The 17,589-nt window shown below is 41.5% G+C and overlaps 1 protein-coding gene across 13 annotated transcripts in view; it reads right to left on the minus strand.

The window, feature by feature from the left end:
* The window catches only part of TTC23L (tetratricopeptide repeat domain 23 like), a 62,583-nt gene that overhangs the window by 37,525 nt on the left and 7,469 nt on the right, over positions 1–17,589 (minus strand). For 10 of the 13 annotated variants that reach the window (XR_001717770.4, XR_001717769.4, XR_010157260.1 and 7 more), the window contains exons 3-4: positions 16,260–16,446; positions 11,604–11,727 (exon numbers count right to left, since the gene is read on the minus strand). The exons of the other annotated variants lie outside the window; for them this stretch is intronic. Coding sequence is in view for 6 of the 10 variants with exons in the window: in XM_063811343.1 (XP_063667413.1) it covers positions 11,604–11,727; positions 16,260–16,446 (311 nt within the window). In the remaining 4 variants the exon portion in view is untranslated. The remainder of the gene's footprint in view (positions 1–11,603; positions 11,728–16,259; positions 16,447–17,589) is intronic. 13 annotated transcript variants of the gene reach the window in all.

A 17,589-nucleotide genomic window follows, 5' to 3' on the forward strand; every position in this document is an offset into this window, starting at 1 on the left:
AGAGGTAGACTTGGGAAGACTGAAAACAACAGGTAGGGTTCACTTTCAGCCCTCTCTCTGCAGGTACCTAGGGGCTGGTAAACACATTCACCCCTGCCAAGTAGGCCACTGTGCCCCTAATCCTCACTTCACACCACCAGCCCCAGTCCTACTCAGCAAGCTGCCTTTGGCTCCTGAAGCCTAGTTTCACAGAATGGGTGCAAGTCAATGGCAATAAGGATAAATTTAAAAGTTTGTCTTTGATACCTGCAGCCCTCATGTGTTCTAAGTGCACCTCCTGAATGAGTTACAGCAATGAAAGGGAACATGGTCTTCCCTGGGAGAGTTCTAAAGGTGACCCAGGTCCCTTCTCCCTTTTGCAACCATTATATAAGCAGCAGTGGTCAAAATAAAGTTCAGTTCTTTTGTGACTTCTGACCAAAGCAAGAACCATAAAAAAGCATTTCAAATGCACCTTCCCAAATTCACAAGATTATGTCTTCCCTCTTTCCAAAGAGCTGAGACAAAAGTACAATGCTTGATCCATGCCCCCCAAATAGGATGATGAAGTTCGGATTGTGCAAGGACACTATAAAGGTCAGCAAACTGGCAAAGTAATCCAGGTTTACCAGAAGAAATACAGCATCTGGCTGGGCATGGTGGCTCACGCCTGTAATCCCAGCACTTTGGGAGGCCAAGGTGGGCGAATCACAAGGTCAGGAGATTGAGACTATCCTGGCCAACATGGTGAAACCCCATCTCTACTAAAAATACAAAAATTAGTTGGGTGTGGTGGTGTGCACCTGAAGTCCCAGCTACTAGAGAGGCTGAGGCAGGGGAATCACTTGAACCTGGGAGGCAGAGGCTGCGGTGAACTGAGATCGCACCACTGCACTCCAGCCTGGTGACAGAGTGAGACTGTTTCAAAAAAAAAAAAAAAAAAAGGCATCTATACTGACAGGGTGCAGTGGGAAAAGGCTAACGGCACAACTATCCATGTGGGCATTGACCCCAACAAGGCAGCTATCACTAGGCTAAAACTGGAAAAGAACAGAAAAAGATCCTTGAGCAGAAAGCCAAATCTCACCTAGTAGGAAAGAAAAATAGTAGATATGAGGAAGAAACATTTGAGAAGATGTAGGGGGAAAGTATCCCTAAATATACCTTTCATTAAAAACTGCAAAAATAAAAATAAATAAAAGTGATCCAGAGACAAGAAGTCTCTGCAGAATACTCAGAAATATCTGTTCTATAGGTTTCAACTAAAGAGAAAAATGGACTCTGGTGAAAGAGAGGGCTGTGTCCTAAGTTAAGAGTGGCCTTCAAATTGCACTGTGCATTATAAGCACCCTATTAAAATGCAGATTCCTGTCCCACACTTCCAGTAGTTACAGCTCACAAGTTCTGGGATAAGAACCAAGAATACACATTTAAAACAAGCAACCATGTTTCAGGTGGTAACCAAGGATTCCCATTTGTAAGAACTAATCTTGGTAATAATGCAAGGTTGTCCGAGGACCACACTTGGAGAAATACATAGTTAGTAAAATCTTTATCGAAGAAGTAGGACTCATCTTGTTTTTCAAGAGTGGATAGGATTTTGACTGATACAAGGAGGGATTTCCCCTTGGATTAAATAGCTTGAGGCCTTGAAGACAGAACAAGCAAGTGTGTGTATGTATGTGTGCTGCACTGGGGGATGAGGTTGGGTGGATACAGGATGGTTAGGGAAGGTAGAAAGATGACTGAAGGGAAACTCTGAATTGAAAAACGTATAAGCAGCCCGGGCACAGTGGCTCACGCCTGTAATCCCAGCACTTTGGGAGGCCGAGGCGGGCGGATCACGAGGTCAGGAGATCAAGACCATCCTGGCTAACACAGTGAAACCCTGTCTCTACTAAAAAAAAATACAAAAAATTAGCCAGGCGTGGTGGCGGGCGCCTGTAGTCCCAGCTACTCTGGAGGTTGAGGCAGGAGAATGGCATGAACCTGGGTGGCAGAGCTTGCAGTGAGCCGAGATCACACTACTGCACTCCAGCCTGGACAACAGAGTGAGATTCCGTCTCAAAAAAAAAAAAAAAAGAAGAAAAGAAAAAAAAGAAAAACGTATAAGCTATGCATTGAATATGTAAAAAATCTTGGATGATGTCTTAATTTGTATGTGCTGCTGTAACAGAATACCTGAGACCAGGTAATTTATAAAGAACAGAAATTTCTCACAGTTCTGGAGGCTGAAAAGTCTAAGATGAAGACGCCAGCTTCTTGTGAGGGACCTCTTGCTGCATCCACATATGATGAAAAGTGGAAGAGAAAAAGAACCAAACACCACAAAAAGCCTCTTTTATAATGGCCTTAATCCCATTCATGAGGGAGGGGCCCTCATAGCCTAATCACCTCTGAAAGGCCCCACCTCTTGATGCTATCACAGTGGCAACACCTGAACTTTGGAGTGGACATGCTCGAACCATAGCAGATGCCCAGATGAGGAGGGGGAATTAGATCTGTTATGTAACAGGGAGTCTTCACAGGTCTGGAGGAAGAAGGCAGCATCACTAGTTAGCTCACAGAAAACTCTGCTTCGGATACTGGAAGCCGAGATGGCTACTTTAGACCAAGAAAACAAAGTAGAAAACTGAGAAAGTGTTTTGATCAAGCAGGTCATTTTCCACAAGTAGGTGGGCCGTTAGGAGTGTGTCATTAAGGACTATGAAAACCAAATTCAGACAGTTCCCTGGGTCCTTAGGAAGAAGAAAGGTGAAACTGCAGGAGCTACTAAAAACCACCCCAAATCAGCAGACACTCCTTCTGGGCTTGTGAATGTCAAATAAAACAACTACCACTCAAGAAAGTTGTTCTGAGGAAGTCCCTGAGGCTTTTGAAAGCCTGCACCCTCCCTGCAAAATATCCCATGCTGGTTGTGCAGTTCCCAGGAGGAATACTTTTCCTCTCTGCTCAGCAGCTAATCAATCATAGAGTTCCTTGCTTTCACACGACTAGGCCCCACATTGTGGGCCTTCTGATGGAAAAGCTGAGCCACAAGGGGCTTAAGCAAACTGAACAAGGATCTCGATTTAAAACAATTTATTATATTTTAAGCCCTAAAGGGAAAAAACTTCTTTCACCTTCCCAGAATCCTCTCTGATCTCCAAAGTGGAGTGCATGAACTCTACAGGTATGCAAGATGCCGTAAGAGTGTGAGGGGGAAATCAAAACTTCTCTATTTTTTTTTTATCTGAAGCATTTTTCTATTTTTATTACTATTTATAATATTACATAACACATCAATACTGTTGTACACAATCTATTTAAAATACATGTATAAAAAGTAATTGATTGTTTGCTTAAGTTTCTTTTAGTGATAAGGGAGCTGTCTCTTGAGTTTGGAGACCGCTGGCCTAGACAAATGTTTTCCAACCTTTTCAAGTATTAAAGAGCTCTTTTTATATTTTAAAAAAACCACATGGCTTCCTCCACTTGTGATAATTATTTTCATAGCACATACTACTTGAAAAAATTCATAATGACGAAAGTACTATGAATTCAGTATCAGCAACACTTTGAAATGAATTTACATTTACTAAGTCTAAGTACGTCCTCTTTCATGTAAAAACACTCTGTATATAAGATTTATTATTGTATATATCTATGAAGGATGCTTCATAGATCAAGTTACTTTTCTGTATCTGCCCTCCCAAGCCAAGGATACCACCCTTCTACCTGCACTGACAGTGCAGCAGTTTTCAAGGTACAAGGCAGAGGGGCAGCAAGGCCTGCTTCTGGAGCCCAAGATTCAGAAATTACAAGGAAATATTGATGAGATGGCAAAATGAGTCCAAAGATTGTCCAACAAACATATCAATCATTTTGCTTTAGTTTGGGTTGGGATTCTATCATCGATTCTGCTACACTGACTCAGGCCAGAGAAAATCTGCTCAGAGCTACCCAATCTTTGGAGGTTGTTATTGTCAGCAGAAAGCAGTCACCTTTGATGAGCATCTATATTTAAGCAATTACTGTGGCACGGTAATTAAAAGAGCAGGGTCTAGAGCCAGACTTTCCAGGTATAAATCCTTGTTTAGTCATTATGACTTGAACATCCTTATGACTTGAAAAAGTTACTTCATCTGTGCCTGTTTATTCACCTACAAAATGGTAATGAAAATATATCCTGTAGAGTTGTCGCAAGGATTAATTTAATATAAAAAAAGGATTAAATAGTACCTGAATGAAGTGAGTTTGAAGATATATTAGCCATTATTATTATTACTACCAAGGTCCATTTCTCTTATTGAGTAATTTACTATATTTGTACTTATTTTCAACATTTTTCATAGCACTGTTTACAGAATCTTTGTAAAAGGCTTGCATTCTCAAGTGCAGACTCACTTCAGGTAGGTATCAGGCTTCTTGTGGGTCAGATTACCCGGTTTTTATCATTCCCTGTTGTTTCTGTATGAGTTTTTGTGTCTTTGTTTTAACCAGTTAGACAAAGAAAGCATGACTTAGGCTTCTTTTTCTGGATTTTGCAACATTTGTAACAGAGCCCGAATACCTGGAAGATTCCAGGTATTATTACCAGTAATAACAGGCTGACTAAAGTACTGTTTCATTAATAAGCAGAATTTCAGAAAACTGCTTGTCCACGTTACCATATTTTCCTTCCTGAACACTTGAAACAGTTCACCACTAGTTACCAAACTACCCTGGTGATCTCCGACTGCCCTTTCTCAGCTGCTGGATCACTAGGCTCATTAGGATCATCACCAGGGCAGTGGGCCATAGAGGTCCACTTCTAGTGTCACTTGTTCTGTTTAACAAGCCAACCAACTTTTATACACTCTGCTTTGCAAAAGCCTCACATTCTCTTGTGAATCCCATTCCATCAATTACTCCATTAAAAACATCTTTAAACCCTCTCTTCTAACTGGCTCCTTCCTCTTTGCCTAAAATCTTCCTGCATCTCCTTCTCTTGTAAAATCATCTTCACTAGCCTCTGGTCCCTATTGCTTCCCTTCATCCCTGGGATCTGGCTTCTCCTCCAACCATTATGGGGAAACTGTTCTTCTGAGGTCCCCTCAAAAACATCCTAATAAATGAATCCAACTGCAGTTTTTCAGTCCGCATTTCACTGCAGCATCAGACACCCTTACCTGTTTGGCTCCCAAGGCACTGCACCAACCTGCTTCTCCCTTATAAACCTTCTGTAATTGATTCTTTGCTAACTGTTTATCAAGGTCCTTTGTTCTCTACCATTAATGTGTCCATTTTCCAAATCTTTCTGTTTCTTCCACTTCTCTCTTTCCCTCTTGGAAGTTTTATCAACTCCTATTACTTCAACCTTGGCTTCCATGCTTATAATTTACTATTTCCCCTCTTTAGTTCTGGTCTCAAACATTCCTCCATGCTTATGCCTTTCCTTCTCTCCTCCCAAGTTCTGGTCCCAAATTTCCAGCACAAGTGAAAATGTATTACAGGTTGAGTATCCCTTATCCAAAATGCTTGGGACCAGAAGTGTTTCAGATTTCAGATTTTGTTCTGGATGGGGGGAGATTTTTGGATTATTTGCAGATAACCAGTTGAACATCTCTGAAATCTGAAAATCTGAAATCCAAAATGTTCCAGTGAGCATTTCCTTTAAGCGTCACATCAGCATTCAAAAAGTTTTAGATTTTGGAACATTTTGGATTTCAGATTTTCAGATTAGCGATTCTCAACTTGTGGATTCTCTATTGCAATTCAAAATCTATACATCAAAAACTGGACTCAGCATTCCTCTCCCAGTCCACTTCCTTTCTGACCCACTTCTCTCCGAAAATGGCAATTTCAGGGGCCCAAAACATCATGGTCATCTTTGGGCCTCACTGTCACTCAACCCCAAATCGAACACCATGTCCTGCCTACTCCTTCTTAATGGTCTCTGTCTTTTAATAATCATTTTTGAATAGGTAACACATTTCTATCGTTGAAAAGTTAAAAATTATAAGAAAAAGTAAACACTGAGAGGTCTCACTTCCAATCTTGTTCCCTTTGTCCCCAATCACCCTCTAAGTAACTTTTTTTGTTTCATTCTTGTGTACCCTTTGGTGGTTTTTATATAAAAATAAGCCTACATTCTCATTTCTTACTCCCTCTTTCTTACACAAAAAGAGGCATATTATAAACACCATACTGCATTGTGCATTCTCTTTTCCCTAAAGAGATCTTTCCCTAGAAGGATATAGAGATTCCTCATGTTCTTTTTAAAACTCCATATATCCCACTGTGTGTATGTACTAGTTTCCTATTGATGGATACTTGCTTGTTTCCAATCTTTTCCTATCATGAATGATGCTGCAAAGAATAATCTTGTCCATGTTATCAGTGTGTATTTAGGAAAGATTCCCAGAAGTGGGTTTCTGGCTTAAAAATAAATGTATCTGTCTTTTGTAGACTCTTGAATCCTTACCTTCTCACCCATTCTCTCTGGCAACCTAGTTTTAGACCTAGATGACTGAGATGGCTTCCATTCCATCACTGCTAGATTAACCCTGCCAAAAGTACACTTTGATATTTTTATCATCCTGCTGGAAAATCTCCACTAGTGCTCTTTGCCTATCAAATAAATTACAAATTCCTTAGCTTGTATTTAAAACCATACCATGGCCTGCCCAATGTACCCTTCTCCTTTCCAGGTTTATCTTACCAGTCCTAACCTTAGCCTGCCCAATGTACCCTTCTCCTTTCCAGGTTCATCTTACCAGTCCTAACCTTAGCCAGACAAGGCTGCTTACTGCTGTCTCCACAGACGTGGCACTTTCCTTCCTTATGCCTTGGCCCACACCTTCCTCTTCATCAGAAATGCCCACCCCTTCTTCCACCTACCCAAACCCTACTCCTTTACAACCCTTGAATCTACCTCCCCCTTGAATCTATCATCTCTGCCAGAAATGATTTCACTCAACCTTCCCGAAGCCCATTATTTAAATCAATTACATGGCATTTACCTTACACTGCCTTCCCTCATAGTTATGTCCCCAGGTAGTTCACCTTCCACACTAAGTTGTAAAACCTTTGAGGGCTTCTTTATGTTACATTTCCCAAAGTGTTCATCATGGCATTTCACATATACAAGTTTCTCACTACTCACTGAATGACTGTTTATCGAGAGAAATTAGCCTTTTGGCTGCTGGAAAAGGCTCAAAGTGAAATGAGCAAAGCAGGGCTGATGACTATAAAACATGAATGGGTGCAGTGAGGCATGAACGCACACAGACACACACATCCGCCTACACAGGAGGCCAGCTTATATATTCTGTCCACTTTAAAGCAGTTAGAGGATGAATGACAACAACACTGAGTGGAGCTGAGCAAGCACTTCATCTCTTTTGAAGATCTGCCATTTTTCAAAGCCTTACTTATTCCATGGACCAGACACTAAAAAAGCTGAAGTGAAGAAACTGAAATAAAAGCTTAAGTGAAGAAAGCAAAGAGGCACTGGGCTATTCTCAAAGAAAGCTTACAGCCACAACCTATTCTAAAAAAAAATCTAGGCTGGTATCAGAAAATCTGGGTTCAAGTCTAGGCTCCACTATACCATGTGGACACTTCATCTGACCAGCAAGCTGCCTTTCCCATCTAGGAAAAACAAACAAAAAAGTCTCTCATACAGGAAAACTTGTGTCTCCTCCAACTTATTGCCCCAACGTAGTTCTCTATTCATGCAGCAGGAAAAACTGTCAGTTAGGGAGAAAAGGATTTATCACCATGTTCTGTGGTATAACCTGTTCACTTATCTTGACTTAACTTGGAATCTAATTGGAAAAGTAAAACTCAAAGGCAGTTTGTGGCTCATTATGGAAGGGGTTGATTTCAGAAGATCTAGGCCAACCTCCTTCTAGACCTATCCTAGTCATCTTCAAGGCAAGACAGAGAGGGCAGCATCTGGCCTTGCCTAGTTTCAGAGAAATCTCCCTCTCAAATGCCTTCCTCTTCAGTTCAAGTTCATCACCTCAAGTTTGAATTCCAGTGAAAGACTCTTAGCTAGTCTCTGTGAATCTGGGCTCTCCCAGGGCCCAAGGAGTGTACTTGTCTCTACCAAACCAAGTTGCAATGACCTACCAACTGCCAAATCCATGGGTCTCTCCTCAGCCATTACCTTATTTGACCTTCCTCTACCATCTGAACTGTTGAAACCACTGTTGCACTTCTTTTCAAAACCCTCTCTCCTCCCTTGGCTTTGATGACACGGGTCCTCCTGAGTCTTCTATTTTCTTTGCTGGGCCCCCTTTACCCTACCCATTCTTAAAGCTCTTGCTCTCCAGTCTTCAGTCCTCTATTCTCTTCCCCTCTCTTTCTACACACTACTACAGAGTCTCGCTCTGTCGCCCAGGCTGGAGTGCAGTGGTGCGATCTCAGCTCACTGCCACCTCCACCTCCTGGTTCAAGCAATTCTCCTGCCTCAGCCTCCTGAGTAGCTAGGATTACAGGCACACACCACTACACTTGGCTAATTTTTGTATTTTTAGTAGAGACGGGGTTTCACCATGTTGACAAAGCTGGTCTCCAGCTCCTGACCTCAAGTGATCCACTCGCCTCAGCCTCCCAAAGTGCTGGGATTACATGCATGAGTCACCACACCCAGCCACTACACACTACTTCTGATCAAGCTCATTCACTCCTGTGGCCTCAACTTGCTCTTATGTGCTCATTTCTCCCAGACTAACATCTTTCCTGAGCTCTAGACCTGCTTTCAGTTGCCTAGTGAACATTTCAACACAGATGTGATCCAGCCTGACAGAAACCAAACTCAGTAGCTTCTTCCCCCTTCCTCCATGATATGGTTTAGTTGTGTCCTCACCCAAATCTCACCAGGCATTGTAGCTCCCATAATCCCCACGTGTCATGGGAGGGTCCCAGTGGGAGGTAATTCAATCACAGGGGCAGGGTTTTCCCATGCTGTTCTGGTGATAGTGAATAAATCTCACGAGATGTGATGGTTTTATAAATGGAAGTTCCTCTGCATGATCTCTTGCCAGCCGCCATGTTAGATGTGCCTTTGCTCCTCCTTGGCCTTCCATCATGATTGTGAGGCCTCACAAGCCACGTGAAACTGTGAATCCATAAACCTCTTTTTCTTTATAAATTACCCAGTCTTGAGTATGTCTTTATTAGCAGCATGAGAACAGACTAATACACCCCACCACTTGGTCTTTCCCTTTCATTCTCGATTTAAAATAATTGTCCAGGTCATGCCTGCTTCAACTTCAATTCTTCCCTGTCCTTCCCACTCCATACTGAATGGGGCACTAAATGTCACCCATTCTACATTTTAGGTTATCTTTTCTTCATTGCAACTGCCATACCCAATGCCCTCATCGACTCTCATCTGGGCAGGATAACGGCCTAACTGGTCTTTGCCTCTTCTTTCTCTACCCAGTCCAACCCATCCTGGAGTCTCTCATTTTATAACACAAGCTTGATTATTACCACCTCACTTCAAACCTTTTAATAACTCTCCACACTCCCTGATATCTAGGCCCAAATTACCTTTTCAGTCCCATTTCCAAGCATGAGCTGTCTGTCCTAAGGTGTCTTCTGTCCTACCTTAACCCCCTGGATCTACAGAGAAGCTACAATATTCTGTGTAAGGAGTTTTATACAGAGTGCCCTCCTCTCACTTCCTATGCCTTAGATCAACATATATAAAGGACCAACTTTGTACTCTCTACTTCTCCCCTCAAAATCTACTTGGGGGCCAGGTGCCATGGCTCACGCCTGTAATCCCAGCACTTTGGGAGGCTGAGGTGGGAGGATCACTTGAGGCCAGGAGTTTGAGATCAGCCTGGGCAACATAGAAAGACCTTATCTCTACAAAAATAAAAATACAAAAAGTAAAAAAATCTACTTGATAAACCTATTCTCATTCTTCAAAGACAGGACAAATATCACTTTCTCTCGGCAGCCTTCCCTGACTTTCCTCAATGGCAAAACCACTGAACTGCCTCATTTGCATTCCCCAGAATTTTGTTCCTACCTCTAGAATAGTACCTATCATAAGACCCCTGTGTGCTCCTAGAGCATAGGGACCACCAATATTCATTTATGTATCCCCAGCACTGACTGCAAGTGCCACCAGGCTTATAACAAGAACTCCATAAGTACTGAAGGAGTAAATCCCTAAATTTGACTCTTATCATGAAGGCAGTAAGTTTTTGAGAAAATCAGTCTGATGGGAATAGAGAGATTCCAAGTAAGGAAGCATGGAACGCCACTAGGGGAAGATCCTTCCTGGTCACTCTCGAATCTCATAGAGGTGGCTGCCTGCTCTGCCAGTACATAAGGACATTCTCCTCTCCCTAGCCATAGCACCTTCTTTCAGAACACAACACGTGTTCTTAAAGCATAAAAGGGCCTCACTGTGCCCCCACTGTGACCCACAGCATCACTGTCCTAATGCTGTGATCTCAGCTACCTGTGATCTTGCCACATCAATAAATGAATCTAAAGTTGCATTAAAAACAAATGGGTGTAAAAGGGCCTATAGAGCCCTAAGAAGGAGAATATATTCTGAGATCAATAACTGAGAAGTGAACTCAATTTTAATTTTTTCAAAAGCTTTGCTTTCTGATATCCAGCCTCATTATGGCCCAAATATATTGCTTCCCTTTTCCTGTAGCCTTCAAATCACTTAAGCCTATAAAGCATTTAATTTGTATTACAAGTTAGGCCCCGCTTCAGACTGAGGTCCCAGAGGTACTTGAACAACCCCTAGGCCAGTGGCTCAGTTCATAAGCAGTAATATGCCGATCTATATTGTGTACAAAGGACTGTTCTAGATCAAATGAGACCAGTCCCTGCCCTGAGGGAGCTTCTATGTCAGAGGAAGAAGCATTTAAAGCATATATGAGCACAGTACAATGAGTTCCACGGTGAAAATGTATGCAGTCCACACAGGGGGACATGGCTGGTCAAGGAACAGAGAGTCTTGAGCTGGCTATGTCCCTGGTTCCTGAAATGCGCTCTCACCTCAGTGTATCACCCAATATTTATTCAGCCTGTACTACAAACTTTCTACTCTCAAGGAACTTTCACTTGGGTTCAGTTTTAGCAAATAGATTCCTGTCTTATTCTCTTACACTAGAGTACCTTCCAGAAGTACCATTTCTCTAGGATGAGGGTCCTACCTTTCACTAAGCCAAACCTTCCAGGAACTTGAGTTCTACCTTTGGAATTCAAGTCCCATTATTGGGTCTGCCTCCCTGATGCTGAGTGTACATCCCTGCTTGTCCTTCCCCTACTGTCCTCCGGCTGGAACCCCTGATACTGCCCTTTGCCCACTGTGCCCCAGTGTCCTCATCCATAAACTGAGGATAATAATAGTATCTCCCTCCATGGAATATTGTGAGGACTAATGAGACCAGTTTGGCACATGCTAAATACTCAATAACTGTCATCATCATTATTATCTTTATTACTTAGATCCTTGCCACACTGTCTCCCTTATCCATGGACTTTCCTTCCTGATAATGTGTGAGCTAGGGGCAAGAAGGGGCCCTCCTAGTCATGCCCATCCTCACTGAGGTTGTGTGGGCTCAGTTCAGCCTTCAGAGGCTGGCCACCCAAACCCAGCTGGGAAAACCAAGTACCTCTCAGTGTCAAGTAGCCATAAGCTAGGTTGGCCAGAGCTTGTGCACATTTCCAGTGATGGTCCCCAAAAATAATCCGAGAAAGGATGACACATCGAATCAGCTCCTTGTTTGCTTGAGTATTCTGTAGAGTACAGAAGTGATTATACTTTTTGGAAAGGAAGAGAAGTCTCTACCCCATGGACTTATCACTGGAACACAGGACTGAATTCACCTGTCATCTTTTTTCTCTTCTCTTTCCTTCTCATCCTGTGTCTAATCCATCAGGTCTGGCTGGATCCACATTCCCCCTAAATCCTAAAACCAAGCTCTTCTCCTCATTTCTGCCATGAGTACCTAGTCCAGGCCACCCTCACCTTTGACCTGGCTGGCCACAGCAGCCCCTTCCAACTGCTTCCTCTCTGGCCCTCACAGTCTACTTTCTACATAATAGCCAGAGTGACTTCTTTTACCCTTTTATCATGAAAAACTTTATTAATATACAAAATAGACAGCATGAAAAATGAGTATGTAGCGTGATCAGTGATCTACTCCTGGCCAATCTTGTTTCATATCTAGACCCCTCATCCACCCATCCTCACCTTAAATTGAAGCAAATCAGACATTCCATTGTTGCCTCTGTAAACATTTCGTAAATAACTCTAAAAGATATGGACTTAGAAACACACCACAAAATCATTCTCTCACCAAAATATTAACAATAATTCCTTATCTAATCACAGAAATGGAATTTTTAAAATAATTTGTTCGACTGTCCACACTGTGAGATCAGTCTCTTTTCATCTATAGGTTACTTTTCCATCTCTAATTCTTTTTCTTACAAATTATTTGAAAAAGCTGAGTCATTTGGTCTAGTATTTCCCACAGACATAAATTTTGATGACTGCGTCCTCATGGTGTCTCATCATGTCCCTCCATTCTCTGTTCTGCCTTTATATTAGTAGTTGGGTTTAGAAGTTTGGTTAATTTCAGCTTTGAATTCTTTTTTTTACAAAACAACTTCATGGCTACTGGTATGTTCTTCCAGCAGAATACATCTACTATCTGGTTGTTTTTTCTTTTTTTTTCTCTGATATTAGGAAAACTACATGGAAAATTAACAAAAGATTATAAAATGCAAATATACTAATTCTATCATTCCTTCTTCATACATTAGCTGGAATAATTCTGTAAGGAGAATTTCTCCTCCTCCACTCTTTGGTTACCCAATAGTACAGTTCATGTTGGAAAGGCAGGACACATGGTTTATTCTTGCCCTTTACTAGCTTTCAGAAAAACGAATTGTTCACTAGCATCCTCTAATTGTGATCAAATAGCTTGTTATTATTATTAGAAACTTATGGATTTTAAAACGTATTTTATGTGTTTATACCTTAAGATATAAATTAGATCATGACTTTCCTGTTCAAAATCCTCCAACAGCTTCCTGCTTTTTCTTCTTAATATAATTCAAAGTCCTCACCATGGCTTCCAAGGCTCTGCATAATCTGACCCAACACCAATCACCTCTGGACTTCATTTTCTACCACCCTTGCCTCCTACTCTGTCTGCTAGAACTACACTGACCAGCGGTTCCTGAACATCACCAACTAACTTCCAATGTAGGGCTGTGCACATGCTGCTCCCACTGCTTGGGACACTCTTCCATGTCATTCACTTTCTCATTTTCACTTTTCTTATCAACAGGCCTTTTTTGGCCACCTTATCTAAAATAGACGCCACTTCATCACTCAATATCCCATTACCTATTTTACTTTTTCTTCATAGCACTTACTTCTATCTAATATTGTATTAGCTATTACTTTTGTTTGTCTATTATCTCCCCAAATAGAAGATAAGTCCCTTGAGGACAGAAGTTTATTCCTCATGTTTGCTGTTATCTGCCCAGTACACACAGGTGTAACACATTCAATATTTGCTGAATGAATCATTTATTAGCAAGATTAAAGATGGGTTGGGGAAAATAATCCTCTACCCCTATAGAAATGACAGGTAGAGCTCTCTAAGAAATCACCGAACTGTATCTTCAAGTCATATATTTCAGTGACTTTACAAACACAGCCATTATTGGCTGAACGAGTCGATAGGGTCAGGCATTTTTTTCCTGGTAAAGTGAAAATAGCACTTCAAGGAAGCAAAAACCTAAAGTTTCAGCCCTGGTTCTAATGTTTGTTTACTGATTGTGTTGCTTTGGGGTAGGCCACTTTGATCTCAGCTTCCTTTTCTGAGATTTGGAAACCTGTATCATCTACCTCATGGAGATACTGTAAGGAAAAAAAAATAGTGTCCAAATGATTCAGTGTTGTTAGGTCAGATCTAAGTGTAATCCGTTTGAAGAATAATGTACAGGTAACCAAAGTAACCCACTTAAAGAGTAATGTTAGATAAGATACAGCAGTACCATAGGTTATTCCAAGGAATACACTCCTTACTGATTCCTATCTCCTACCCAACTTCATGTTTTACCTGCCCCCTGCTCAAATATACAGAAGCAAGCAATGGTATAAGGAAACTTCCCCTGATGCTTCCAAAACATCCATTTAGTCAGCATTTTTTAGAGTTCACCATGGGCTGACCACAGCAAATACTAAGTTCTCTTTCGAGGAAGAAGCATCATGCCATGAAAAAATCACTGGAATGGGAGACCAAAGCTTTGGCTCTGGACATTGTATATTCATCCTTGAACTCCTTGACTTGGAGAAACCGGGACAACCAATACGGGCTCCAGATGTCATCCCAGCACTTCTGCTGCTGACGTGGCATCCCCTGCCCTTCAGGGCTAGGAGTACTAGGTTGGGTTTGATTTCAAAACAACAACAACAACAACAACAAAAAACAGCGTTATTGAGCTATAACTGATATACAAAGAACTGCACCTGTTCACTTTATACAATTTGATGAGCTTGGGATTTGAGTTAGATTTCTCTCCTAAGATCGAAATCTTTGTCATTATCCAATCTGGCCAAGGAGTTTTTAAGCCTTGAAAACCCCCACTTACACTCCATGGCAGATGGTACTTGTGTGTTTTTAGAAATGATCCTTCTAGCCTGGATTTGTGAATCACTAATGGGTCCAGGCCAGGATGACTGTCCTTTGCAAGGTCCTTGGGTCATTTACAGAGATAAATTTACAAATATCCATCTAGAGAGATACTTCAGAGGCAAATGATAGAAAATGAAACCTCTCTAGATTACTTTTTTCCCCTTGGCTAGGAGGAGCCAGGAAGTCAAGGTACAAGCTCTTCTGTTGATAAATCATGCTCTGGAAGCAGGCTGGTGCCTGTGTTCTAATAATGAGAGTCGACGTCTTGCTGTCTCAGTCTCCTGGATTTTGAATACTCATGCTTACAAACCTGCTCTGAGATCTTTGACTCAAGTCTTTGACTTGCTCTTAGAAATGCATATTTGGAATCTTTGACCTCCACTGCTACCTCCTGTTTCTGGCCCTTTGGTTTGTTTATGATTCCACTGTAACCAAGGGCATCTTACCCATATCCTTTCCAGGCCAGAGCTTAGACCTGCTTGCCTACCTGTTCTCAACCTCCTGCCTTACTATCCCAGCCTTTTTGTTACCTAAGAGATAGCATCCTGAAACCTTCCAGGATGGAGATATACATATATATACAGACACACACACACACACATATATGTACGTATTTGTATATATACGTATATGTGTATATATGTGTGTGTATATATATGTGTGTGTGTGTGTGTGTGTATATATATATATATATATATATTTTTTTTTTTTTTTTTTTTTTTTTGAGACAGAGTCTAGCTGTTGTCGGCCCGGGCTGGAGTGCAATGGCATGATCTCAGCTCACTGCAACCTCTGCCTCCTGGGTTCTAGCAATTCTCCTACCTCAGCCTCCCAAGTAGCTGGGATTACAGGCATGCGCCACCACGCCTGGCTAATTTTTGTATTTTTAGTAGAGATGGGGTTTCACCATGTTGGCCAGGCTGGTCTTGAACTCCTGACATCAGGTGATCCGCCCACCTTGGCCTCCCAAAGTGCTGGGATTACAGGTGTGAGCCACCACGCCCAGCTATTTTTTTTTTTTAATTTTAAGTTAAAGGTAACAGCAACAAAAATAATCAAATGATAATTTTTAGGTTTTTCAAATTTTTATTTTATTTTCTTAGAGACACAGTCTCATTCTGTCACCCAGGCTGGAGTGCAGTTGCACAATCACGGGCTCCCTGTGGCCTCAATTTCCTGGGCACAAGCTGCTATCCTGTCTCAGCTTCCCAAGCAGATGGGACTACAGGCTCCCTCCACCATGCCTGGCTGATTTTTAATTTTTTTTGTAGAGACAAGGGTCTCACTATGTTACTCACGCTGGCCTCAAGAGATCCTCCCACCTCGGTTTTCCAAGGTGTTGGGATTACATGCATGAGCCACTGCACCTGGCCTAATTTTTAGTTTAAAGCTAGGACCAGAAATGCCCCAAGGAGGAACAGACAATGAACCATGCATGGAACCAGAAGGTGGGCTGGCTACCTAAGTAGGCTCTGCTTTGTTTTCTGCTACTTACAAAGAAATATGACACCTTCCTCTATTTCATGTGCTTCAATCTGCATCGAAGGCAAAGCTTCTCTAATCAGGAACATATTTTTAAATGGAAACAAAATTTTAGTGAGTTTTTTGTTTTACCATTTTTTCCTTAATCAGCTGAGCTACTTTCTTCTGGGATTGGGCTAATTTCTCTTTGGGATGAGACATACAGTCTATGGCCTTCTCCTTCTCTTTAGCTTTAGTTTCCTCTTCACTCTCTCCACACCCACCAGTGGGATACAACTCATCTGTTTGCTGGTGAGCTGGGATCTCGGTTTGCTGTGACCTGTAGGTATGAGAGAGGCAGGGATTCAGGATTTAACCTGCGCCATCTCAAACAAGGTAAAATTGAAGGGCATAGCTCTCCCAACTAGGGGATAGGGACATGATTTCTAACATAAACCTGAAGGAATAAAGCTAGGCAGTAAACTCACGTCGCCCTCAAAGCCTAGCATTAAGACAGCAATGTGGTAGTTCAGATGAAGCAGATTTATAGAGGTGCAGCTCTGCTGCTTACTAATCACATGACCCTAACCAAGTTATTAATTTACTTCTCTAAAATGAGAATATGGATGCCTACTTGATGAGGTTATGGGATTAAATGAGATAATACTCATAAATCAGCACAGTGTGTGGCATTCACTAAGTGTTCCTTTCATGTTAGCTATTAGTATATCATTAGCTCCAGGACAGGGCTTCTTCTTCTACAAATGAGGGTGTTGAACCGGAGGATCCCCAGGAATATCTGTGTTCTAAAATTCTGATCCAAACAAGGAAAGAAAATGGATACAATGAAATAAGGGAAAGGAAACCAACATTTTGAGGCTGGACTTTGCATGTCTTCTCATATCTTAAAAGCTTCAACATGTGGTGGCCAAGAAAAGAGGACATGGGTCCCACCAGAGACAGGGAGGGAACCCCACACTACATCAAGTGCAGATTCGGAGGAGAAATATCCTTAGTTGTGTTAAAAAGAACTATATCCTAACATCACCAGAAAAATCAATAAAGTGCTACAGAAGAAACAGAATTTTGAGATCTTAGGAGCAACGCTAGAAATTTTAAGTATAAATAAGTCTCCCAAAGGACTCATCTTTATACTCACAGTAACTCAAAAGTTCAGCCACTGAGTAGTTTTTAAAATACAATTTACTTTTCTTTTCCACTGATTGCTTAAATGTGAATGTTGTGTTTAAATAAAAAGAAAATTCAGAAAAGCACAAAAAGCTTAAAGAGTGAATGTTCAATGTTTAAATTAAAAAAATCAGAAGAGCACAAGAAGAAAATAACTGCCAAGTGTAACTTTTTTTTTTTTTTTTTTTTTTTTTTTTTGCTGCTGCTGCTCACTCTTTGGATCTGTGCCACCTTTAAGAGCTGTATGCCAACTGTAATCTTTTACACCAGGTTTGAAAAATGACATGCTAATATC

Source organism: Pan troglodytes, chromosome 4 (genome assembly GCF_028858775.2).
Source record: "Pan troglodytes isolate AG18354 chromosome 4, NHGRI_mPanTro3-v2.0_pri, whole genome shotgun sequence".
NCBI classification, from domain to species: domain Eukaryota; kingdom Metazoa; phylum Chordata; class Mammalia; order Primates; family Hominidae; genus Pan; species Pan troglodytes.